The following is a 25,079-nucleotide window of genomic DNA, read 5'->3' as shown; positions in this document are numbered from 1 at the left end:
CAACTGAACCATCAATGCTCTGTATTGTGTCCCTACAGAACCAAGTTGTCATTGCTGCTGGGAGGAGCTCTCTGGGAGCCCGGCTCTCTGGGGCACTTCATGTCTACAACCTGGGCTCAGACTGAAAACTTCACTCCACTTTGCCCACACCCATTCCCTCATTTCCAGCCGGTGAGGAACCTGCAGGGTGGGTGTTTGATGGACGGTACAGCATCCAGTGGAGCTGTGGGAGATCCTTGTAGAGGCAGAGGTTCTTGGGAGTAGACACGCAGCAGCACCTAGATGCTCTGGGACTAGGACACGGTAACCACATGATGGCCCCGGGAGCACAGGAAACATACACTCTGGTCATTCAAGTCCTTTCCTGAAGTTCCCATCTTTGCTTCTCTCCTAGCTCAGTCCACGTCCCTTTGTACAACCTCTGTATACGATTCCGCCTGAAACCTTTTAAAAAACACAGTGGCCCATTTTAGCAAAGTATAATAGAAAGCTTAGTCTATAGGAAAAGACTAAGGGCCCAGGAGGGGAGGTGGGGGTAAAGGTGACCTCCCCCTGCGGTAAGAGATCCGGTCCTTTCTGAATGAGGACTCCTCTGCTTTCTGAGCTCTATCCTCCTCCAGAGGCAGCGGCTGTAACGGGCGCTGAGCCTCCTGCCTCTCTACTAGTTTCATGTCAGCCCACGAGGCCCTTTCCTGCATTTGGTCACTTTGTGCTGCACCAACAGAATTCAAGCAGGAAGGAGACCAGGTCTGAGGGAGTGGGGCGGGGAGGAGGGAAGCAGACCCTGCCTTGTTCCCGGCTGTCTGCAGGTCGGGTGACTTCATCTGTCAGTCTGGCAGATTTAAGGGAGAAGAACGGATCATGAGGTTCGTCTTCACTACACAGGGGCAGGCATTACTGTCTGCTGCCTGGTGAAATGATAGGCAGGTTCTCTAGAAGCAGAGACGGGAGGAATCCAGCTGAGGAGCAGAAAGTGAAACCAGACCCCCGGGAAAAGCTCCCGTGATGTGAGTACAGCTGGGCAAGAGCAGCACAGGTACACGCGCAGGTTGCACCTCCTGGTCTAGCTCCCTGTGCCACAGGGAAACCCTATTTTTGTCTGGGTACCAGGTACTGGCAGTTCCTGTTGGTTATTTTTTGGGGACTAGAAATCTCTCGGCTTGATTTGCTCACAGGCTGAGAAGTCCGGGCTAAGCCTTTCCTGAGAAGTCCTATGGTGGTGGAAGAGATCACTGTTTTCATGCTGCACTAATGACGGAGCCCAAGTTTAACAGGATCATTATTCAGAATGTGTAACTTCAATGCTAAACACAGCAAGTATTAGGTGGAAGTTAAAATCTATAGAGTTGCAAACCAATCTTCAAGTCTATAGGATATTTACCTGTCATACTAACACAAGTGACATAAACTATACTTCTGTTGAAGGTCAGCTTATATGGCAAATATGTAAAAATCTAGCATACCAGGATGATTATGCTGATTCCACTAACTGCAATGGAAATACCTTATAGTTTGATTTGTGTTAATGAGAAACTAAATGTATGTAACAGTTTTAAGTTAAAATTCTTTATTTCAATTTATCAGACATTTGCATTTTCTTGGTACTGTAACAACTTTCTTCAGGACTGGAATCATTTTATGTCTGCATAACAGGATGAAACTAAAAGGATAAAGGTAAATCCTAATTTTAGTGTGACTTTATTACCTCAATTCCAAGGCTACATGCAACTCTGGGAATAAGTTACCAAAATAGCTCTAATATGAAAGTGGTTAGTGTCCATCAGTTTCTGTGAACACAATCCTCTGAAGGCACAACAGGTACCACTGGAAAGTCCTCCAAGATGAGAGCAGTCTGAAGAGGGCTGTCTCATACTGGTTGGTATTTTACCACCCTGTTTACAAATAGCCGACGTGTTCAGTCTACTTTACCAGTGAACTTCCTCTCTTGGAGCACTGGCTTTATTATGAGAACTTTGCTGTAAAAAGTATCCAGCAATCACCCATTAGCTGACATTTTGAGATCAGACTTGATCTAACTACCTTCAAATATGTTGCAAACCAACAGGAACCATGAGGTAGTTACACATTTGCCCTTTTACTAACAGGACAAGGCTCGACTCAAAACTGTCAGTAACAACAAAGACAAGTGACCAGAATTGCTCAACTTCTGCCCTTTGGGATTCCAAGAACCCAGTCCCCTTGCAACAAGTACCCCATGCAGTGCAAAGTGCTCCCTCTCTTGTAAATTATTTTCTTTCAAAGCATCACAGTCCCAACACCACGGGCTAATCAGGATCCCTCACACCTGAGTTGTTTATTACTGAAACATTGCTAGTAGGAGAGCTGCTCCGGCCACTTTCGGAGGCACATTTCACTCTGTTGGTATTTGCTGGACAGTAAATATTAAGTAGGTAGCAGCTGTCAGACTTACCAATATGAGCCATCTGTTTAACAGTGAAAAGGTGAACGCTGTAACCCTTATCTGCCCTCTTGTTTCAGGAGGGCCATCTGTCAGCTTCTGAGGTACAGACAGCAGCTGGGGTATCTGCGTTTTCCTTCCCTCAGGCACTGAACACAACACAGATGCTTCAACTTTACATCCCAAGGTTCTAATTAGAGCAAATCAAAGAGGGCTGAAATTTGACTGGGATTCACCATATATAAAAAAGGAGGCAAATAAAGCTTTTCAGTCACCTGAGGGTTAGGCAATCACACCAATATGACTCCTTGCATGGACCAAGAACTAAGGATCCTGATCTTATAACTACGAGTTGGCAAGTTTCTAGGCTTTGTTCCACAGGAAATGGCACTTTTCTTGCTGTGTATAAATGAAGTCCATATAACTGACTGTTCTTGTGTTGAACTAATCTCTCCATGACTCACATCAATAAAAACAATTTTGCCTTTTTACAAGGTAAGCACTTTGCTCATAATTCTGAAAAATGCAATCATTTTTCTATCCAATAAGAACTGTTGTAATACCTTCATCATTAGACATACATACCAATGATTTCCTTCCCTCCCCAAAGTGTCCAACTCCATCATAAAAGTATCAGAAGTTTTGTGACTACCATAAAGTGTCCAGATCCACCAGGCCAGCTGTTCCTAGCGGTTTGTAAGGATGTTCCTGCTTGATCCAAGTCCATCAGGCCTGAGTGTGCTTCTCATTTCCATCCTTCTATCAGCCAGAAGAGTCTTTTTAGGTAAAGAGGCCATCTAAATGAAGCAGGAAAATCAATTCAGGTTTGTGCTTTTAGCACAGTAGTGTCATCTTCAAGTACAAAGATAAGAGAAAGGTAAACTCTGCGTCTTTTTTTTTTTTTTTTGACAGGCAGAGTGGACAGTGAGAGAGAGAGACAGAGAGAAAGGTCTTCTTTTTTGCCGTTGGTTCACCCTCCAATGGCCACTGCAGCCGGCGCACCGCGCTGATCTGATGGCAGGAGCCAGGAGCTTTTCCTGGTCTCCCATGGGGTGCAGGGCCCAAGCACCTGGGCCATCCTCCACTGCACTCCCTGGCCACAGCAGAGAGCTGGCCTGGAAGAGGGGCAACTGGGACAGAATCCGGCGTGCCGGCGCCGCTAGGCGGAGGATTAGCCTAGTGAGCCACGGCGCCGGCCAACTCTGCGTCTTAATGAGGACACTAAATGACTTCTATGTTTCAGTTGTAACCAAACTACAATAATTTTCTACATAAAACATTAATACTTCAAAACTTGTTCAAGAAAAATGCAATTATGGAAGAGCTTCATATGGATTTCAAAATTATGCACAAAAATTCCATTTAGGCACAGACTTTTTGATGTACACTGTACATGTTATTTCGCTCAGTGATGCTATGCACAGTACTTAGATGGGGAAACAGGTTTAGAAAATTAAGCAACTTGCATGAGATCACAAAGCCTACACAGGAGAAGCCAGGTTGACTTTGGAGCCCATGTCAGTCTTCTGCAATACTCATACCAGAGGAGGCAAAGGAGCTTCCAGCTGTCGTCCGAGGAAGGAGAGCAGACGCCTCCAGATGAGGCCGCTTCCCATAAACATGATTCCTGTAATCAGCCAGAACACTCTATGGTCCTACAAGAGAAGAGTCAGTTTTAATCACAAGGAAATTTTTTAAGGCACCTAAAAACTATTACTGCCCTGGAGTTTAAGCCTTTTATAATTTGTACAGCCCCTTTTCTATAGAAAGGGATTAGGGCCTGGATGGCACCCAATCAGAATATATCAGCAGAAAATACGATTTTTGGTCACATAAAAGCCAAACTCAGTTGCTTATATTCTTTCCAAACGGAGCTACAATACCCAGGAAACCAAACATCCCAGAATGGTTTAAATGGTCAAGGGAAAGGACATAGAAGAAATTGTATCATAATACATTTTTGTCTATGGATGCTATAAATTTACTAAGGCCATAATGAACCCAGTAAGTATGGGAAGTTAACATTTTTTCCTTACTATTTTCAGTAATTGTATTTTCACATACAGAATCCTAGAACTTAAATTTCATCTTGGACAGGAATCCCACACACAGCTGGTTACCATCATGGCTTGGATAACTTAGATAATCCATCAGCTCTCACTGATACAAACTCTTGCTATGAGCAGATTTCTGCTCCCTTTTAACATGAAGGCAGATGTTACACATGAGGTATCAGAAGGTATTAACATGAGGTAATTGTTTTTAGATGGTGAATACATTCCTAATTATCTAAAATGAAGGTCCCGAGTTTAAGATTTTATCTGAGAGGGAATTACAGAGAGAGAGAGAGACAGGATTCACTCCCCAAATGGCCACAATGGCTGCAGTGGGGCCCATCTGAAGCCAGGATCAAGGAGTTGCTTCTGGGTCTCCCACACGGGTACAAGGGCCCAACTACTTGGGCCACCTTGCACTGCTTTCCCAGGTCATAGAGAACTGCATCAGAAGACGAGCAGCCAGGACTGAAACCTGCACCCACGTGGGATGCAGAGGCTCAGTGCACTACACCAGGGCGCCAGCCCCAATTTCTTATAAAAATTGTTTTGGCTGGCACCGCGGCTCACTAGGCTAATCCTCTGCCTGCGGCGCCGGCACCCCAGGTTCTAGTCCTGGTCAGGGCGCCGGATTCTGTCCCGGTTGCCCCTCTTCCAGGCCAGCTCTCTGCTGTGGCCCGGGAGGGCAGTGGAGGATGGCCCAAGTCCTTGGGCCCTGCACCCGCATGGGAGACGAGGGGAAGCATTTGGCTCCTGGCTTTGGGTCAGCACGATGCCAGCCGCAGCGGCCATTGCAGGGTGAACCAACAGAAAAGGAAGACCTTTCTCTCACTATCCACTCTGCCTGTCCAAAAAAAAATATTCTGTTTTGGGCATTAAGGCATATCATCTAGAGTCACTGCCTGCAGTGCCAGCATCCTGTATGGGCACCAGTTCAAGTCCTGGCTGCTCCACCTCCCTGCTGACAGGCCTGGGGAAGCAGCAGCAGATGGCCCAAGTGCTAAGGCTCCTTCTCCCATGTCAGACCCAGAAGCTCCTGGTTTCAGATTGGCCCAGCTCCGGCGGTTGTGTCCATTTGGGGAGTAGACCCGTGGATGAAGATCTCTCTCGCCCCATCTCTGTCACTCTGCCTTTCAAATACAAAAATCTTTAAAAAAATTATTTAAATACAATAAAATACACATAGATTAATTTTTACTGTAGATTTGTAGTGAACTAGAGACTCAGTCAAGGAATGCCAAAATGTGTTAAGATTCAGAAGCAAGCCACGTTGGAGGCCAACCAAGCTGAAAACTGCATGAGCCATAACCCAGCAGAGTGAACCCTCTGGAAGGTCTGTGTCCATCTCGCAGTCCTAGGGCCAAGGCCTCATCTACAGCTCAAAGTCCCTGCTTTCTCTCCCCACTGCCCACCCTGCATCATGAAGTCACGTACCTGGCCTGCCATACAGGATGTTCTGGAGGCTACAAACACACTGAAAACATGCCAGCCCCAATAGGACGATCTGAACATTAAGCTGTCAGTAGGCTCTAGTTCACTGACTAAAATGAGAGCCCACAAATGCAAACTGACACAAATGAATAATAAGGGAGAAAAGGTGAAGTTCTCTTTTGCATACAATGCCAACTATTAAATGTACATAGGACAGCCATGTGGTAACCATCAGAGTATGGTTACTGAGTCAGTTTTGCATCACGTAGTGGATGCTTACAATACAGATGAACTCAATGAACAGAACTTCTACAGTATCAGTTTGTACCGGGTACTTCAAAAACTCTAGAAAAATAGAATTGAAAGATGTAGCTATTTCACAGTGCCCATTTTCTGTGAACGTTTTGGAAACCCCTTTGTAATATCCCTAAGGAAACTTTATTCCAAAAAGGAAAGAGTGACCTACAGGACATTACATTGGCAGCCAATACCTTAACCAAATGACAATGTAATTAAAGCCATTACTGCTAGTAATGGGACAAACTGACACCATGTCATGTGACCACAGAGTCACAACAAAATGCCCAACCAGGAAACACTACTGGAACACTTCCCTCAAGAACATCATGACTGCAAGGGACAGGAGAGCTGCTGTGGATGACAGGAGACTAGAGAGACCCGACAGCCACAGGCAACACGTGGTCTGAGACTGTGACAAGTGTTATGTGGACACGGGCAAAATCTGCAAACAGATGGGAAAATACAACGACTTTCAGGGTCATCTTCCCGAATTGATAACTGCACTAATGTTATAAGAAGGTACTGTATTCTTAAACACATACTGGAGTGATGGAGAGATCCAGATGGCAGAACAGGGAGGGAGCGTACTGCTCTTGTCTAAGGGAAGATAGTTTAAAAAAAAGTGGGGAGAGTGCAGTCTCAGGGAAGAGTTAGGGAGAAAACAGCATCGGAACGTTCATGCAAATCAGAGGGACACTGTGGACCTACATGGAGGGTGTGGATGGACCCAACTCAGGATCCCAGCAGCACTACCTTTGGAGTGAGGTTCAGCAGCCCAAGCCATGATGATAAAGCTGCAGGGAGAGCCTGGTAGAGACAGTGTACCTGCCTACCTAGGGGAAAAAGTCAGGGGCACATTTCTCTGACCGCCCTGTACTGGCATCCTGTAAGAAGCTGAGCGCAGACGCCATTCTACACATACACAACAGCTGTGCCAGCTCAAGTCCACGTGCCCAGCAACCAGCCGAGCAGAGATACCCGAGTCAGGCCGGGAGAACTGACAGGGGGCTGGGCGCTCATGGCTGTGGGAGGTTTGTGTGCCAGGACGCTGAAAACACTGAGGCTGTGGGAGAGCGCAGGGTGTGGCTTGGACTGTGGGCAGATCCACACACTCAGGGCTCCCTGACTCCTTGGTGAGGGTCCTCGACTGCACAGATCTTTTTTGTGGTCCTTTGGGCAGCACGGATGAATTCTGTACCCACTGCAGCTAGCACCCTGGCACTGGTCTCCTTTGAGGAGAAGAGGTAGGCGTGAGACAATGAGAAGAGAACATTAAAAAAAAAAACTCCCCTCTGATAAAAAAATTACCATGTCCAACCTGGGGGTCAACTTGGACACTCCCTTCCCTCTGGGACACTGAACAGAGCCCGCTGGCCACACCCACCACATGCCTCTGGGTATTCACTGAAAAATCACTAAGCCACTGAGGCATAGTCCAAACATAAAAGCCATGACAGGGAAAAAACAAGAAAGAAACCAACAAGTATTTCTACAAATGCTGAATAATAAATGCAGCAATTGAGGAAACAAGAAAAAGGAAAACAACATGATGCCCCTAAATAACACAACACCTCAGCACTAGAATGTGAAGATGAAGAGACTGAAGAAATGCCAGAAATGGAATTCAAAAAATTGATCATAGGATTACTTAGAAGTAATCAGAAGCAAATCCAGGAACTAATGAAATCTCTACATGACATGAAAGAAAATTTCTCCCATGAAATTGAGATCTCAAAGAGAAATCAAAGTGGAGGGATTAAGATGGTGGAATAGGGAGGGAGCTAATGCTCTAGTCTAGAAGATAGTTTTAAAAAAGTGGAGAGGGGCCGGCGCTGTGGTGTAGCGGGTAAAGCTGCTGCCTGCAGTGCCAGCATCCCATATGATGAGTGGTTTGAGTCCCTGCTGCTTCACTTCCAATCCAGCTCTCTGTTATAGCCTGGGAAAGCAGAAGATGGCCCAAGTCCTTGGGCCCCTGCATCCACATGGGAGACACAGAAGCAGCTCCTGGCTGCTGTCTTGGGATCAGCACAGCTCAGGCCATTATGGCCATCTGGGGAGTGAACCAGTGGATTGAAGATCTCTCTCTCTGCCTCTGCCTCTCTGTAACTCTGTCTTTCAAATAAATAAATAAATCTTAAAAAAAAAAAAAAAAACAAAAAACAGTGGAGAGTGCAGTCTCAGCGAAGAGTTAGGGAAAAAATGGCAGAGGAAACGACACAAAATAGAGGGACGCTGTTGGACCCACACAGAGGGTGTGGACACGCACAACTCAGGACCCAAGCAGCCAAGAACCTCATCACCAGCTCTGGAGTGAGGTGAGGCCAATCTGCAGCAGCCCCAGCCACTGGCGGTGAAGCTGCAAGAAGAGCCTGGAGGGCATCTGGCTTGGAGCCCTGTGGGGCACAGTGTACCTGCCAAACTGGAGAAAATAAGGGGTGGGGGGGGTGGGGGGAGGCACACTTCTCTCTCCCCGATCACCCTGCAACAGCATCCTGTAACAAGCTGACAGAGGGTGGGAGCCATTTTGGACATCCATAACAGCTGAGCAGACTCGTGTCCATGCACACAGCAACCAGCCAAGTGGAGATGCCTGAGTCTGGTGGGGAGAACTGACAAGGGGGATGGGTGCTTCTGACAGTGGGAGGCTCGTGTGTCAGGACTGTGAAAACACTGAGGCTATGGGGGAGGGCTCAGGGTGTGGCTGGGACTTTGGGTTGTAACTGTGGGAGTCTCCACACACTCAGGACTTCCTGGTTCCCTGGTGAGGATCATTGTTACGGAATCTGTGCTTACACTGAGGACTTCACAGATCCTTTGTGTGGTTTTTGTGGCAGCATGGATGAATATTAAACCCGCTGGGGCTAGTACCCAGGTACTGTCTCCTTTGAGGGAAAGTGAGCTGAGACTATACCAACAGAGCAGAACAAATCCTCCCCTCGGTGAAGAAGAAAAAAAAAAAGAGATTTACCACATCCAGCCTGAGTGTCACGTTGGACACTCCCTTCACCCTGGAGCACTGAACACAGCTTCCTGGCAACACCCGCTACACACCTCTAGGTATTCACTAGAAAAGCAGACACTCCACTAATCCACAGACGCATAGTCCAAAGATAAAAGCCAGCACAGGGCTGCAATAAACATGTAAACTGGTAAAGCCACTATGGAAGACCGTATGGAGATTCCTCAGAAATTTGAATATAGTCCTGTCATATGACCCAGCCATCTCACTGCTGAGAATTTACCCAAGGGAAATGACATCACCAAATGAAAGTTATCTATATCCCTCCCATGTTTATTGCAGCTCAATTCACAATACCTAAGACTGGAGTCAACCCAAATGTCCATCAACTGAAGACTGAATAAAGAAATTATGGGAGATGTACACCACAGAATAATACAAAGCAGTAAAAACAAAAACTGAAATCTGTTTGCAAAAAAATGGATGAAACTGGAAATCATATTTAGTGAAATAAGTCAGTCTCACAAGGACAAATACCATATGTTCTCCCTGATCTGTGATTACTAATTGAGCACTAAAAAGGTAATCTATAGATGTGAAATTGACACTTTGAGAGCCAGTAACTTTGAACAGCCCTTGTCTCGACTGCTGAGGAACAGTTTTTGTTTTCTTCATACTATGTGTTGAACTCTTCACATAGTTAATCATGTGTATAAAGTTAATTGAAAATAGATCTTAGTAAAAAAAACAAGAATGGAGCCGGCGCCATGGTTCATTTGGTTAACCCTCCGCCTGCGGTGCCAACACCCCAAGTTCTAGTCCCGGTTGCTCCTCTTCCAGTCTAGTTCTCTGCTGTGGCCCGGGAGGGCAGTAGAGGATGGCCCAAGTGCTTGGATCCCTGCACCCACAGGGAGACCAGGAGAAGCACCTGGCTCCTGGCTTTGGATTGGCGCAGCTCTGGCCGTTGTGGCCAACTGGGGAATGAACCAGTGGATGAAAGACCTTTCTTTCTCTCTCCGCCTCTCCTCTCTCTGTGTAACTCTTTCAATTAAACAAATCTTTAAAAAAATGTATGAAGTTTGTATTAAGGCTTCTGGGGGAAAAACACATACTGAAACATTTGAGGTGAAGTAGCATCCCATCTGTTCTGTCTCAAATAGTCAGAAAATATGTATATTTAGAATGGTGAAGCAAATGTGTAAAGTCTCTGATTAAAGATTGCAAGAGAGCTGACTAAGTCTTAGAACTTTTCTGTAAGTTTGAATTATCTTAAAGACCAAGTTTTTCCTGTCCTACACTATTATACACATTGATGCTAACAATACAGGCATAAAACAATTGACATTCATGGATTTCAAGAGTGTTTCAGGTATTCTTCATGAAACTGAGACATGAGTCACCTGTGATGCTGATGAGGCACTGCCCTGGCCCTCCTGAGCAAGCTTCACTCGCTTACTCCCTTTAGTGTATGTACCTCCCAAATCCAACACTTTGCATCTGCTACATCCCTCAAATTTACAAGTACCTGCTGCAAGGCTGCAAAAGATCAGAAGCTCTCTGAGGCAGACTCAATACTTGCTCTTTTGGTTTTTTAATGCTCTGATAAAATGTGAAAGAAAACCAAATACAGTACATTTGTTCATTCACCTCATGTGTTTTTCAGTGGCTGTTACACACTTAGCACTCATCACTCACTGAAGTTCTGTAGCCACAAATGGCCAAATTGCGAGGGTCTGTGGATGTATCCTTTGCAGATGTCCAGAGCTGCCCTATGTGGCACAGAACATTCTGGTGAATGCTCAAGTCTGTAATGGTCTCAGTTAGGGATCAAACCTCCAAAGGTTCCTGTTGCTCTGTAAACAAATACAAACCTGTGTGATGCTCCACACAACTCACATCTCATGCTGGTCTCTCTCTGACCTCATTTCCCACCAGGTGCCATTCAACTCAACCTCTTCTAACCTCTCTGGTTTTGCTGCTTTCCACAGGTAGTTTGCCTCACCCTGCCTGTCAGAGCATTGTAGTTCCTTCTGCTTAGAACCCTCCTCCCAAGACCTCCCCATGTTCTCTTTCTCTACCTGCCCTGACCACTGACTATCTATGATGCTGCCGTCCACCACCTGCCACTCTGTACCCCTGACCTGGCTCTGCCTTTCTTTGTGGCCCTTATCACTTAACATACTTCATCCCTCTCCTCAAAGAATCACTGGCCCTAAAGCAGTGCTAAGTGTGTAACAACAACTGAAACACACTTGAGGTAAATGAATGAATGTACTCTATTTGGTTTTCTTTCACATTTTATCAGAAAGAGCATTAAAAAACAAAACAAAAACAAAAACAAAACAAAAAAACAAAAGAACAAGTATTGAGTCTGCCTCAGAGAGCTTCTGATCTTTCCCAGCCTTGTAGCAGGTACCTGTAAATTTGAGGGATGTAGCAGACATGCAGTGTGGGATCTGGGGGGTACATACAACAAAGGGAGTAATTTTAACTGTACGGCTTGGGGGAATAGCCAGGGAAAGGACACATCAAATTGAGGCCTCAAACGTAAGGAGGTCCTACCCAAGCAGAAAGGTAGGAGCTGAGGACAGAGAGGTGGAAGCAGTGAGTCTGGGACAGAAACCAAAGGAGCAAGTAACTACGGAGCTGCAGATAGAGGGAGAAGATAAGCAGAGACAGGACAAGCCCTCAGATTCAGGAGGTTTCAGATTTTTATCTTTAGCCTGAGAGCCCCTGACTACTTTTATGCGGAAGAGTGACATATTCAAGTTTGTATATCTTTTAAAGAAAGTGGTCCTGATGAGAGATAATGTGGTTAGACTGGGGCAACAGACAGCAGACCTGTGATATGACTGTGGCCCTAAACCCAGCACCTCAGGGGCTAAATGTACATTCAGAGTCATTGCTAGAAATCCAATAATAAGGTCTCTGTGGAATGCAGTAAGCCAAACAGAACAAGTCTTTTAGTTGAAATCCTAACTCTGTAATTTTTTTAGCTCCATGCCTTTAGACAAGTTTATTAAATTTTCTGAGCATCAATTTTTTCATCTATAAAGTAAGGATAAAATATTTACTTTGAAGGAGTTATGATGATTGAGCCACTTAAGTGCATAGACTTTAAAAACAGGGTGGATGTTTTGTACAGTGGTTAAGATGTGGCTTGGTACCTCTGTATCCTGTACCAGAGTGCCTAGGCTTGAGTCTTGGCTCCGCTAATTCAAGCCTCCTGCTAATGCACACAATGGGAGGCAGCCCTGTGGTATCTCAAGTAGCTGGCTTCTCTGCCTTCAAGCACCTGCCTTCAGCCCAGGCCAGCCCTGGCTGTTGCGAGTATGTGAGGACCTGGTGCATGAGAGATCTGTCTCTCCCTCTCTTTCAAATAAATAATACCAATTAATTTTCAAAAAGATCTAAAAAATAAACACTCTTCACTGACACTGCTTCAGAGTTCAACACTGGGTTATCAAAGCTACCCCATGTGTCACTACAAGTATTGGAAAACAAAGCAACCTAGGCTAGACTCTTACTTATAATAGGTTCCAAACATATGGCCTGAATTGTGAGACACAATATAAATTCATTTCACAGGTTAGTCTTTTAAAAAAGAAATCTATTGAAAACTGACCTTCAAAACAATAAAAAAAAAATCTCCAAGTTACTGAAATAGTCCTTTCTTACCTCTTCAAGGGAAGATTCCAAATTCATTCCAAAAGCAACTCCCATGAGTCCAAAGAGTGAAAGAGAGAAGGTTCCCATGGTCAACTGCAGGTTCAATCTCATCATCACGTTACGGTGGCTGGAGAGAATTCTTACTCAGATCAGAAGGGCCACTACATACAGCAGATTCACTAAATCATCTAATAAAGGCCACATTAAATTTACACCTTCAAAAAATTTTTACAGTAGCTGTAGATGATGATGGTATAATTCCTTCCAAAATGTGATTTCCTTGTAAAAAATTATTTTTAAAAAGATTTGAAAGTCAGAGTTACAGAGAGACAGAGAGATCTTATATCCAATGGTTCACTCCCCTGATGGCCTCAATGGCCAGGGTTGAGCCAAAAGTTTCATCTGGATCTCCCATATGGGTGGATGGGTGGCAGGTACCCGAACACTTGGGCCATTGTCTGCTTGCTTTCCCCAGGCCATGAGCAGGGAGCTGGATTGAAGTGGAGCATGAAGGACACAAACTGGCACCCGTAAGGGATACTGGCACTGCAGGTGGCAACTGTACCTGCTACCCCACAATGCTGGCCCCTTAAATAATAATTTTTTTTTTTTTTTTTAAGAAAATACCTACGGACTGCCTCCTTACCTGTCCAGGTTGATGAAAATGATACTCTGTGAGTCATCGATCAGTGCCCTGAGTTCCCGAGCTGCATTGGAGAGATCCTCAGCCAGGCGGTAGTAGTTCTCCAACAGCAGCTCCATCTCCTCTGCATGGTCAATGCCAGCGCTGCTCTGCTCACTTCGATGGAAAGAGTAAGCCTAATTAACACACCTCCAGTAAGTGCATCCTACATTAATACCCAAACTTCCTGGGTTAGTGTGTAATATTCAGCCACCAGTGAAAAACCTACTGCCTTTGTTTTCTATGGTTGCGAGTGAGGCCAGTCTGAGTGGCTCTGAAGCTGATCCCAGACGCTATCCAGACAAGTCCAGAGGTTCCATCCTCCTACAGGCTAGTTAGCGTCAACCGATGAGACTAACACAAATGCGTGCTATCACGCACAGGTAAATCCAGGCATGTGAATGCTGATGAATTAGGGCAAATCCAAAACCACTATCTGGTAAAACAAAACCAAGACAAAATGCACAAAGGGCATTTCCCTTCCATGTTATGTATATAACATGCTGTTTCCATTTATGATGAAACATGTTTTTGGAATGATATCAGTATCTGCTTTATTTTCCCACCAAACCAAAGATGATAAGGCAATAGGGTATCCTGTACAAGACAATTTGATCAAAAGGCCTATTAGAGACAAATCAGCTGAAGTAAGGCAACTAAGAATTCTAGCGTTTAGATTTCGAATACTGTTATCTAAATCCTATCTAATCAACTTCTCAAAATATTGAAAAAATCTGTATAGGTCATACAAACTTTATATAAGGATCACTATTAATTTCTGATTCTGCTCTACAAAGTATTTTGGGTATTTCAAAAGTAAACATTAGGCAGAGTAAGATAGCAGCTGCTGAGTCACATCCTGAGAGACATCAATTTGACGGCTATTCATGTACACAACTATCTTTACAAGAGCTGAAGGAGCCAGGTGAGATCCCACAGCGCCTGGCATTGAAGCAGGCAGAAAGAAGTTGCCTGCACCGCCTTTTCCCAAACTCCTGGCAGCACAGCGTGGAAAGAGACACCTCCTGCTGGGGGAAGGGAGAGGAATTAAGTCCAGGTGCAGTCACCAGGCCTGCCATGGTGAGACCCAGTGCTGCGCAGAGCCCTTTAGCCCCCATCTGCAAGTCAGGACCCATGGACTGAGCCTCTGGAACTACGCTAGCCAGGTGGCCGAAGGACAGCCTCCAGTTCCCCTCCCCAACCTTAGCCAGTACAGCACTTAGGAAGACCCCACCCAGCAGGGAGTGGGGCAGGAAAGTGGGCACACAGATACACAATGCACACAGCATCTGCCATTCTCTCTCTCCAGACCAACCCTGAAATGAGAAACTAAAGACTGAGCAGGGGGTCCCCGGCAGTTCCCACTCATGCCACAGACACCTGAGGAATTTACTCCTGGAGAAGCCTGCGGTTCGTGCAGGCCCTGAGTCAGTGTGGGGCACTTCAGGGTCATCACACCACTGCATGGCCCGGGAGAAAGCCCAGCCTACAATGCCTCTCCCACTCCCTGCAGGCTCTTTCTGCAGTTATCCTGAGACCCCACCCCACCTATCTTATTCAGAAGCTCCACAAAACTAACTTTGTGAACCAGCAGGGAGGCCCTACCCACCCTCCCATAGTCTGAGGAAGAACTTGAACAGCACACTTTGAGTCCCTTGGCCCCAGAGGTCCCCAGAACACAGCTGAGCGGCCCATCCATGCTCCTTCAGCCCTGAAAACAGCTGTGTGGCTCCACCTACCCCCTTCGGCCTCAGAGGCCCTAGGATGCAGGCAAGTGGCCTCAGCAATGTACCTACAGCCCTTGGGAAGCAGCTGGGCAGACCTCCCTGAGCAGGTTGGCTTCTGAAGTCCAGTGAGTTTACCTGTGCAGGCCTCAGACGCTGACAGCCCTCCCTCTGAGGTGCGGCCTCTCCCAGGTACACAGAGGTGGTTCCACACTCACAGTAACCTGCAGAAACTGACAGAAGCTCTACACTTAGAGCTGCCATGAACCTGCCCTGCCTAAGGAAGCTGCACCCCAACTGGCCAAGTGCAATCCACAATGCATGCAGCCTAGGCCACTGAGACATCAGCAGATATTGTCAATAGTGACTTCAGCTGAAGAAGCTACAGGGACACTAAAGTGCCCACCTGGAACCAAAGCCAACACAGCACACCTAGCAACACCCTAACAGAAAATCTTTCACTACAAAGGTCACCTGTGAAACTGATTGAAGAAGTGATCCAACAGATGCACAAAAACTGATGTGGGGTGCAAGAAGCATGAATAAAGAAAGTAACGTGACAGCTCCAAAGGAACATAGTAACTCGCAGCAACAGACCACTGAGAAGGGAAGTTGGTGAATTGTCCACGAAGAATCAGAAACAATATTAAGAAACTTAGAGACACAAGAGAACACAGACGATTCAATGGCATAAGGGAGACCATTCATGATATGAATCAGAAGTTTATCATAGAAATCATAAAAAAAATCAGAAACAGAGTTAAAAAACTCAAAGTAAAATTAAAAATACAGCTAAGAAATCAACAGGATTGGGTAGAAAGAAAAATTTATGAACTTGACTCTTTTTAGAAAGACCAAAATCAGTAAGTACAGGAAAAAAAAAAAACAGAAAAATGAAAAGTCTTTGAGAGTGGGCAGATTTGCCTTATGGGTATTCCTGAAGAAGAAAAATAAAAGGCCAAAGAAAATCTATTCAGTGAAACAACTGCTGACCTTTGCACATCTTGGGAAAGATACAGACATTGAGGCAGGAAGCCTGAAGGAGCCCCAACCAACTTGATACCTCCCTGCAACCCCCAACCCAAAGATTCTCTCCAAGGCAAACTATCAAAAACAAAAAACAGGAAAGGCAAAGAAAGAATTCTAAAACAAAACAAAAAAACCAGCAAGAGAAAAGCAGCAAGTGATTTTAAAAGAGTCCCCATTAGATTAATGATAGATTTCTCAGCTGAGACCTTATAGGACAAGAGAGAAATATTCAAAGTTCTGAAAGAAAAAATTTGCCGGCATTGTGGTGTAGCAGGTAAAGCTGTTACCTCCAATGCTAGCAACCCATATGGGCGCCCATTCGAGTCCCAACTGGCTCTACCTCTGATCGAGCTTCCTGCTAATTGCCTGGGAAAAGCAGCAGAAGATGGCCCAAGTGCCTGATCCCCTGCCACCCACATGGGAGACCTGGATGAAACTCAGGGTTCACGGCTTTGGCCTGGCTCAGCCCTGGCTGTGTGGCAACTTAGAAAGTGAAGCAGTAGATTGAAGGCCTTGTGCTCTCTCTCCCTCTCTTACTCTAACTCTTTCAAATAAATAAACACAAAATAAATAAACAACTGCCAGCCAAGAACACTATACTTAAGTTATCCATCTCACATGAGGGAGATTTTCCATGAAAAAGCAAAATGGAAGGAATTCACCACCTGACCATCCCTACAAGAAATGCTCAACGAGTCCTACATCAGGAGCAAAGGGATAACTACTACCATGAAAACAGCAGGAAGTACAAATCTCAACAGAACATAAGAAAAAAGTGATTCCTATTTTTGCTTTTTTCTAGATTTGACTTGCTATATATTCAGTTAAGCTTTTTTCCTCCACCTGTATTAATTAGGACTATATGAGTAGCTCTGTATTTTTCTTCTTGTACTCAATAAGTTTCTACATCAGGATTATGTTAGTCTCTTAAAATGAGTTGGAAAGCATTTGATCCTTCTCTATTTTGTTTAAGAACATATTACTGGGGCCAGCACTGTGGCGTGGTGGGTAAAGCTGACACCTGCAGTACCAGCATCCCATATGGGTGCCAGTTCATGTCCCAGATGCTCTACTTCCAATCCAGCTCTCTAATATGGCCTGAGAGAGCAGTAGAGGATGGTCCAGGTACTTGGGCCCCTGCACCCAAGTGTGAGACCTGGAAGAAGCTCCTGGCTCCTGGTTTCAGATCGGCTCAGCTCCGGCCATTGTGGCCATCTGGGAAGTGAACCAGTGGATGGAAAATTTCTTTCTCTCTCTGCCTAACTCTTTTAAGTAAAAAATAAATTTTTTTAAAAGAAAATATTATTGTGCTATTATTTTTTATTTAAATCCTTGGTGGAATTCAGTGAACCTATTTAAGATTCTAGTTATCTCTGGAGGAAGATTTTAAAAAATATATTTCATTTCTTACATACATACAGGGCTATTCAAAAAATTTTTTCTTCTATCTGTTTCCTGATTGTGTTTTTGAAGAAATATATGCATTTTACTCAAGTTGCCAAAAATCAGTGAATTCACTTAAAATATTAATAAAAACAGTTCAACCTATAATCTAATCTTGTTATTTGGTATATGTCCAAAGGGAAAGAAATCAGTCTGTCAAGACATCTACATGCCCATGTTTACTGCAGCACTAATGACAAAAGCCAAGACATGTAATCAACTAAGGGATGAAAAGAGAAAATTATACACAAATCCAACTATTTAGCCACAAGGCTTAAATCCTGTCATTTACCACAACATGTAAGAACCCAGAGCAGTGTTCTAGTGTTCTTTTCCACAGAAGGGTCGCTATAGTTAACAATCTACTATATACTTCAAAATAGTTAACCATGTATTATATACTTAAATAGCTGGAAGAGAGGACTTTTTAATGATTTTATCAAAATGAGTGATGTCTGAGAAGACAGATATAATCAATTTAATTTTATAATTACACAACTTACATATGTACCTATCTGATGTACATATGTACATCAGAATGTATCCCATAAATATGTATAGTTACGTCAATCAGAACTTAAAATATAGAATGATACTAAGGGAGAAACAGGGATATACAGAGGCAGAAGATAACACTTTAACCTTTACATGTAACATGATGTCTATATTTGATAAACATATATATATCAAGTTTTTATTAAAAATGTTGTCCAAGAGGGCCAAATAAAGGTATCCCGTGTTCGTCTCCTCCTTCAGAGAAAACTGTAAAAACAAGTAAATAACTACCTGTTGTGGGGAGCAACTCAGACTAGACTAAGTTACTCGAATTAAGACTTATTCTGTGCATCTGCTCTCCCACAATATGGTGCTGGGAGAGGAGTAAACAGCTTCTACACAGCTGCCTCTCGCCAACTTGACAAGCTGCAGGAGCTGCTCCTGATTGGAGGAGAGCAGCGTACTCAGCGTCTGGGTAGCAGAGTTGGGATTGGTGGAAGAGGACTATAAAGGAGGAGAGAGACAACATGCACCAGGAACATCTATCTGAAGGAACACCTGTGCAGCCCCTGAGAGAGCCGGCCGGCGGTGTGCTGCTCCCCCGCGGAAGTGGGGAAAGTGGCAGGGGGGCCCGCCCCTCCACGGAGGTGGAGGGGCGGCAGCCAACCCGGGAAGGACCAGCAGCAAACCCGGGAAGGGCAGACAAAAGAACAGCGCAGGGTCCTGTGTTGTTCCTCCGCGAAGAGGGGGAGCGACAACCTGTAGAGGCGAGTGCTTGAGGGAGAACACTGTAATTCAGCCAGTGAGACATGGGAACTCCACAGGGCAGAGAGGCCTGGGATGGCAGCATAGAGAGACGCACCGGCAACCATGCCCGCAGCCCACAGCCAGGGTGAATCCCCAGTGCAGGGGAAAAGTAAAAGGAAAGCCCCAGCAGACCCCATCTCCAGGGACACTGGCCATCGGCAATCTTAGCTACAGGAAGGATCCACAGTTGCCCACGGGTGTGGAGTCCAGCAAGGGGAGCTGCCTGGAGCACAGGGGAGCCGTGCTTCTGAGAAGGAACTCCCAAAACACTGGCTATGGCAGTGTGACTCTAGAGACAGGAGTCACTGTCAGAATCCACACTGCCCTAGGGGACAGAAACCCCTGCATATCTTGCCCTCTGGGGCTCCAGATACTCCAGCACACAAGCGAAAGAGACTGCAGCCAACTAGACCTAGCAACATCGTCTCTGTGCCAGAGGTGTCCTGCCACACACCCGACAGAGGTGTAGCTCAGTAGGGTGGGTCCTGCTCCCAGACTGCAGGAGCAGGGCTGCTTGCCTTCGAAGACTTAGGGCTGTCCCTTCACACTCCATCCTTTCCCACCATGGCAGTGCACACCTGCCCTGGACTTAGCCCTAACCCCATGACAGCTCCCTTCTCAGGTCCACCCTGGCGCTGGTGGGAGAGGAAAGCCACGCTCACCCACCCTGGACTCGGGCCCAGCTGCTGCCGCCAGACGTGTATACCCCTTCTGAGTCTGACAGCAGTGATCCTTCACTCAACCCTCGCCACTGTCGCCATCAACTGCAGTGCAACAAGAGAGGAAGGCTGCACGTCAGCATCAAACTAGAGCTGAAGCCCACGCAGCCCACCAAAGCAACACTCAGACACGTTCTTCAGGAAGAGGCCTTCGATCCATGAAAACCGCCCTGTAGAAGTGAGACTCCTGATCCACCCAACGTCCAAGTATCAACATAGGGACATAAGAAGTATGAAAGGGCAAGGCAGCATGACACCCCAAAAGGACTCAAACAATGCTTTAACATCAGACTCCACAGAAAGGGAGACGATGCCTGATAAACTATTCAAAAGAATGAGTATAAGGACACTCAACATGACACAAGAGTACAAACTAAATTAGGAAATCAGTGCACGAGTAGAATGAGAAATTTTGAAAAAGAACCAAACAAAAAAGTCACAGAAATGAAAAACTCAATTAAGTCAAATAAAAAAACACAGCTTAAAACCTCAATAGACTAGATCAAACTGAGGAAAGAACACCTGAACTAGAATGTGAGTCTTTTAAAATGTTGCAGTAAGACCAAACAATATAAAAAAAATGAAAGTACTAGAAAAAAAAGAGGGGACACACTTTAAGAGATTGCATATGCAATGATTTTTCTGGGTACAACTCCAAAAGCCAAACATAAACTAAACTAGACAAACATGACTGTATCAAACTAAGAAGCTTCTGTACAGAAAATATCAGACAACAGACAGAATGGGACAAAACATTTGAAACTATGCATCTGACTCAGGATTAATATTCAGAATACATAAGGAACTAAAAAAACCTAACAGCCAAAAACCCACACTATCTATAAAGAAATGGGCAAAGGATCTGAATACACATTTCTCAAAAAAAGAAATACAACTGGCCAGTGAATATAAGAAATGCCAATATTATTATACATCAGGGAAATGCAAACGAAAAACACAGTGAGAAATCATCTCATACCAGCTAGAAGGGTTATTATCAAAAAGACAAATATTGCACGTTCTCTCTCATATGTGGATGTTTAAAAAGAAATTGATCTGAACTTTGAGCAGTGATTCCCAGAGGCTGAGAAGAGGAGAGAGAGAGAAGACATATGGCTGTTGGCTAACAGGTACCAAATACAGTTAGACAGAAGTAACGAGTGTCAGTGCTCACAGTACGGGGGTGACTATGGTTCATAACACTATAACACACACTGTATAGAGAGGGAGCTGGTAGGCTGGTAGGCTCTGGAAATGAAGGCGAGTTGCCTGATGTGATCGGCTTCTGCTGTGTTGCACTGAAACACTGCCCCTTACCCCATAAAAATGCACACACATTATATGGTAATGAGAAAATTTTTTAAATAATTAGGAAAAAATATGTGTCACTAAGTTCAAATGCTGATATTCAACTACCCAGCTGGACAATGTACATGTACTATACTCTGCCAGAGTTACTCTACCCTGATCTGACCATTCCATACTGAATACATATATATATAGCATTATAATGTATTCCAGAAATAGGTACAATTAACACATATCACCACATATCCATTAAAAATAAATATATATATAAGAAAGTGAGCATTAACTTGAGTGTGCACAAGTGAGTAAATGATTTCTAAATTCATTAGAGACTAAAATATGTAAGACCGGCATTTTAAAATCAGACCAAACTTAAGAGAATTTATGTCCACACCCTACACATCCTGCTTGGTCCCATACTCTCCCTCCCCAATGTCAACCTCTCTGTTCCTCTGCTCTACCTGCCAGGTAAGTTACTATGGCAGACGTGTGCCAATCTGGTGGCCAGTCTTTGTAGATAAAATTAACTGTGTGTAGTGTCTTTATATTTCAGCCCAGCACAGCGCTAAGGATGCAACCAACATGCACTGGAAATCTTGTAAAACTGAATGAGACGCACAGGGAGAAAGCAAAAACAATGAGGACGGAAAACGTCTATATTCTCTAGGAAAATCATCCAGCAGAAGAAAGGACAGAAAATTCACCTAAAGGAAACAGCACGAGTATACTTACAACACTTGTGGGTCACTCCATTTTGTCAGACAGAGCTCTTCCAGCAGCTCCTCCTCATCCAGGATCTCCAAAATCGACTCTTTGAAAATTTTAATGTCTGTTTCTAACTCTGATAGGCTGTAAGAAGCATTATGCAGAAATGATCAATAGTATAAACTTGTAAAAACATTTCACTGTTAGTATAGTGACTGTTTGGGGGTCTTACTAAGCGGATCCACTTATACATATACTCATGGCAAACACTACTTTGTAAAAATTTTTTATATAATCATGCAAATTAGGAATGAATTCCCAAACCACAACTAATTGGTAAGATTAATCAGTATAAATTTCAGCATTCATTTTAATCAATAAGGTAGTGATAAGATAAAAAGCTACTGATTCAAGAATTTTAACTGTTAATTCCAGAAGGGATTTTAGGAGGTACAAATCCTGAATGCACGTTTATTCAACTGATGATATAAATTAAAACTCTGCTTTTAAATTCTGGCATGTATTATGATTTAAAAAAACAGAACTTGGGCCATGGTGGGAGAGAAACTGGATTGAATTTGCAGGAGCCATTCACACTGTAGTTTAGACAAGTGACTTAAACCTCAGCTCTCTCACCTTCAAAATGGGGACAACACCAGCTACTGAGCAGGGCTGCTGATAGGATGAGATGAGATTACACGTGGAAGAGCCTTAAATGGCATTTCATGCAAAATCTTTCCAATAAACACTAGACTATGTGCGCCTTTTAGCTCAACTTCCCAATCATGCTACTTTTTCACTTTAAAAAAAAGCAAAGATTTATTTATTTGAGAGGCACAAATAGATCAATTAGAGGCAGAGACAGAGAAAGAGGTCTTCCATTTGCTGGTTCACTCTCCAAAGGGCCACATGATGGCCAGGGCTGAGCTGATCCAAGAGCTGGGAGCTTCTTCCTGCAGGGACACAAACACCTGGGGCCATCTTCCACCGCTTTCCCAGGCCATCAGCAGGGAGCTGCATTGGAAGTGGAGCAGGTGGGACTTGAACCAGCGCCATATGGGATGCCAGTGCTGCAGGCGGAGGATTAACCTACTACGCCACAGCACCAGTCCCCTACTTTTCCACTTTAGTGAATTGGGGCCAGTGTTGTGACAGAGCAGGTTAAGCCTAAGCTTCTGACACTGGCATTTCATATTGGGGTACAGGTTCAAGTCTCGGCTGTTCCACTTCATATCCATCTCCCTGCTGATGCACCTGGAAAAGCAGAGCAAGACACTCCAAGTACTAGAGACCCTACCACCCATGTAGGAGACTTGGATGGGGTTCCTAGCTCTTGGTTTCAGCCTGACCCGGTCCTGGCAACCAACAAATGGACTATCGCCTTCTCTGTGTCCCCTTCACTCCTCCTCTCTGTCACTCTTTCAAATAAATCACACACACGCACACACGAGTGAGTGAAAAGAGTGGTGACAGAGACAGAGAGAGATCTTCCTAATTGTCTGCAATAAGCAGAGGTGGGCCAAGCCGAAGCCAGGAGTTTCATCCAGGTCTTCCATAGGGATGCAGGGGCCCAAACACTTAGGCCATCTTGTGCTGCTTTCCCAGGCACATTAGCAAAGAGTTGGATTGGAAGTGGAGCAGCTGGGACTTGAACTGGCACCCATATGGAATGCCAGTGCTGCGGGTAGCAGCTTTACACACTATGCCACTGTGCTAGCCCAAATAAATACATACATACATACATGCCAAGTATGACAATAAAGACATTGTGACTAAACCATAAAACAAAACATCATCATTAGCAAGACTTTTTTGTTTTAAAGATTTATTTGAAAGGCAGAGTGACAGACAGGCAGAGATTTTTTTTTCTAATCTATATCTGTATCTTTCATTCACTAGTTCACTCCCCAACTGGTTACAACAGCGAAGTATGGGTCGGGCCAAAGCCAGGAATTTTTTTTTTCTTTAAAGATTTATTTATTTGAAAGAGTCAACAGAGAAAGGCTGAGCCAGAGAGAGAGGCCTCCATCCGCTGGTTCATGCCCCAGATGACCGCAATGGCCAGAGCTTAGCTGATCCAAAGCCAGGAGCCCCCACGTGGATGCAGGGCCCCAAGGATTTGGGCCACCTTCCACTGCTTTCCCAGGCCATTGCAGAAAGTTGGATTGGAAGTGGAGCAGCCGGGACCCGAACCAGTGCCGACACTGCAGGTTGGGGCTTTAATCCATTGTGCCATAGCACCGGCCCCAAAGCCAGGAATTCTATTCTGATCTCCTACATGGGTGGCAGTGGCCCAAGCACTTGGGGTCATCTTCCACTGCCTTTCCACGTACATTAGCAGAGAGCTGCATTAGTAACACAGCAGCCAGGACTTGAACTAGCACTCTGATATGGGATGCCAGTGTTGGAAGTGGTGTCTTTACCAGCTGCACCACAATGCCAGTCTCCGTTACTTCTTTAAAATAAGGAACTTTACTATTTATTCACAATTTAATTTCATTATTTATTATTTCCATTTTTTGATAAATAGAGATCTTCCATCTACTGGTTTACTCCCCAAATGCCTACCAACAGCTAGGTTTGAGCCATGCCAAACCCAGGAGCTCAATCTGGGTCTTCCAGGTAGGGGGCAAGGACTCAATCACTCGAGCCATTACCTGCTACCTCCCAGAGTGTACATCAGTAGGAAGCTGGAACTGGAACAGTCAGGACTTCAACTTAGTTACTCTGATCTGGGAAACAGATCAAGCTGAGCCAAATGCCCCTTCTCACCCTCCCAGCTGGTATTTTAGAATAGGCAATAACGACACTAATTTTTACCTAAATTTATGCTAAACATTTCACTGTTAAGATTACGGACGGGGGGCCGGCGCCGCAGCTCACTAGGCTAATCCTCCGCCTAGCGGCGCCGGCACACCGGGTTCTAGTCCCAGTCGGGGCGCCGGATTCTATCCCGGTTGCCCCTCTTCCAGGCCAGCCCTCTGCTGTGGCCAGGGAGTGCAGTGGAGGATGGCCCAGGTGCTTGGGCCCTGCACCCCATGGGAGACCAGGAAAAGCACCTGGCTCCTGGCTCCTGCCATCGGATCAGCGCGGTGCGCCGGCCGCAGCGTGCCAGCCACGGCGGCCATTAGAGGGTGAACCAACGGCAAAGGAAGACCTTTCTCTCTGTCTCTCTCTCTCTCTCACTGTCCACTCTGCCTGTCAAAAAAAAAAAAAAAAAAAAAAAAAGATTACGGATGGGGCTGGTGCTGCAGTGTAGCAGATGAAGCTGCAGCCTGCGATGCCAGCATCCCACATGAGCGCCAGCTGCTCTGCTTCCTCCCCAGCTCCCTGCT

The 25,079-nt window shown here is 45.1% G+C and overlaps 2 protein-coding genes and 1 long non-coding RNA gene across 8 annotated transcripts in view; 1 reads left to right on the top strand and 2 right to left on the bottom strand.

The window, feature by feature from the left end:
- GPLD1 (glycosylphosphatidylinositol specific phospholipase D1) overlaps window positions 1-1,580 on the top strand; it is a 63,103-nt gene extending 61,523 nt beyond the window's left edge. For 3 of the 4 annotated variants that reach the window (XM_008262504.4, XM_051855000.2, XM_008262501.4), the window contains exon 26: window positions 39-1,580. In XM_008262504.4, the coding sequence (XP_008260726.2) occupies window positions 39-125 (87 nt within the window). In that variant the 3' untranslated portion in view covers window positions 126-1,580. The remainder of the gene's footprint in view (window positions 1-38) is intronic. The other variant, XM_008262505.4, reaches the window with a different exon arrangement.
- Window positions 1,551-25,079, bottom strand: part of MRS2 (magnesium transporter MRS2) — a 37,110-nt gene continuing 13,581 nt past the window's right edge. Inside the window, exons 7-11 of one of the 3 annotated variants that reach the window (XR_011388778.1) lie at window positions 21,772-21,888; window positions 13,479-13,631; window positions 12,842-12,959; window positions 3,621-4,074; window positions 1,551-3,303 (exon numbers count right to left, since the gene is read on the bottom strand). Coding sequence is in view for 1 of the 3 variants with exons in the window: in XM_002714158.5 (XP_002714204.3) it covers window positions 3,106-3,216; window positions 3,961-4,074; window positions 12,842-12,959; window positions 13,479-13,631; window positions 21,772-21,888 (613 nt within the window). In the remaining 2 variants the exon portion in view is untranslated. The remainder of the gene's footprint in view (window positions 3,304-3,620; window positions 4,075-12,841; window positions 12,960-13,478; window positions 13,632-21,771; window positions 21,889-25,079) is intronic. The other 2 variants (XR_007923038.2, XM_002714158.5) reach the window with 2 other exon arrangements.
- On the bottom strand, window positions 14,314-21,763 carry LOC138849705 (uncharacterized). Its single transcript, XR_011388780.1, has 2 exons — window positions 18,965-21,763; window positions 14,314-18,496 (listed from the first exon to the last, which is right to left on the bottom strand). It is a non-coding gene; the product is annotated as an uncharacterized lncRNA (long non-coding RNA).

This window comes from Oryctolagus cuniculus, chromosome 5, assembly GCF_964237555.1.
Source record: "Oryctolagus cuniculus chromosome 5, mOryCun1.1, whole genome shotgun sequence".
Classification (NCBI taxonomy): Eukaryota; Metazoa; Chordata; class Mammalia; order Lagomorpha; family Leporidae; genus Oryctolagus; species Oryctolagus cuniculus.
Note: the sequence above shows the minus strand (reverse complement) of the source record. Positions and strands in the feature narration are given on the sequence as shown.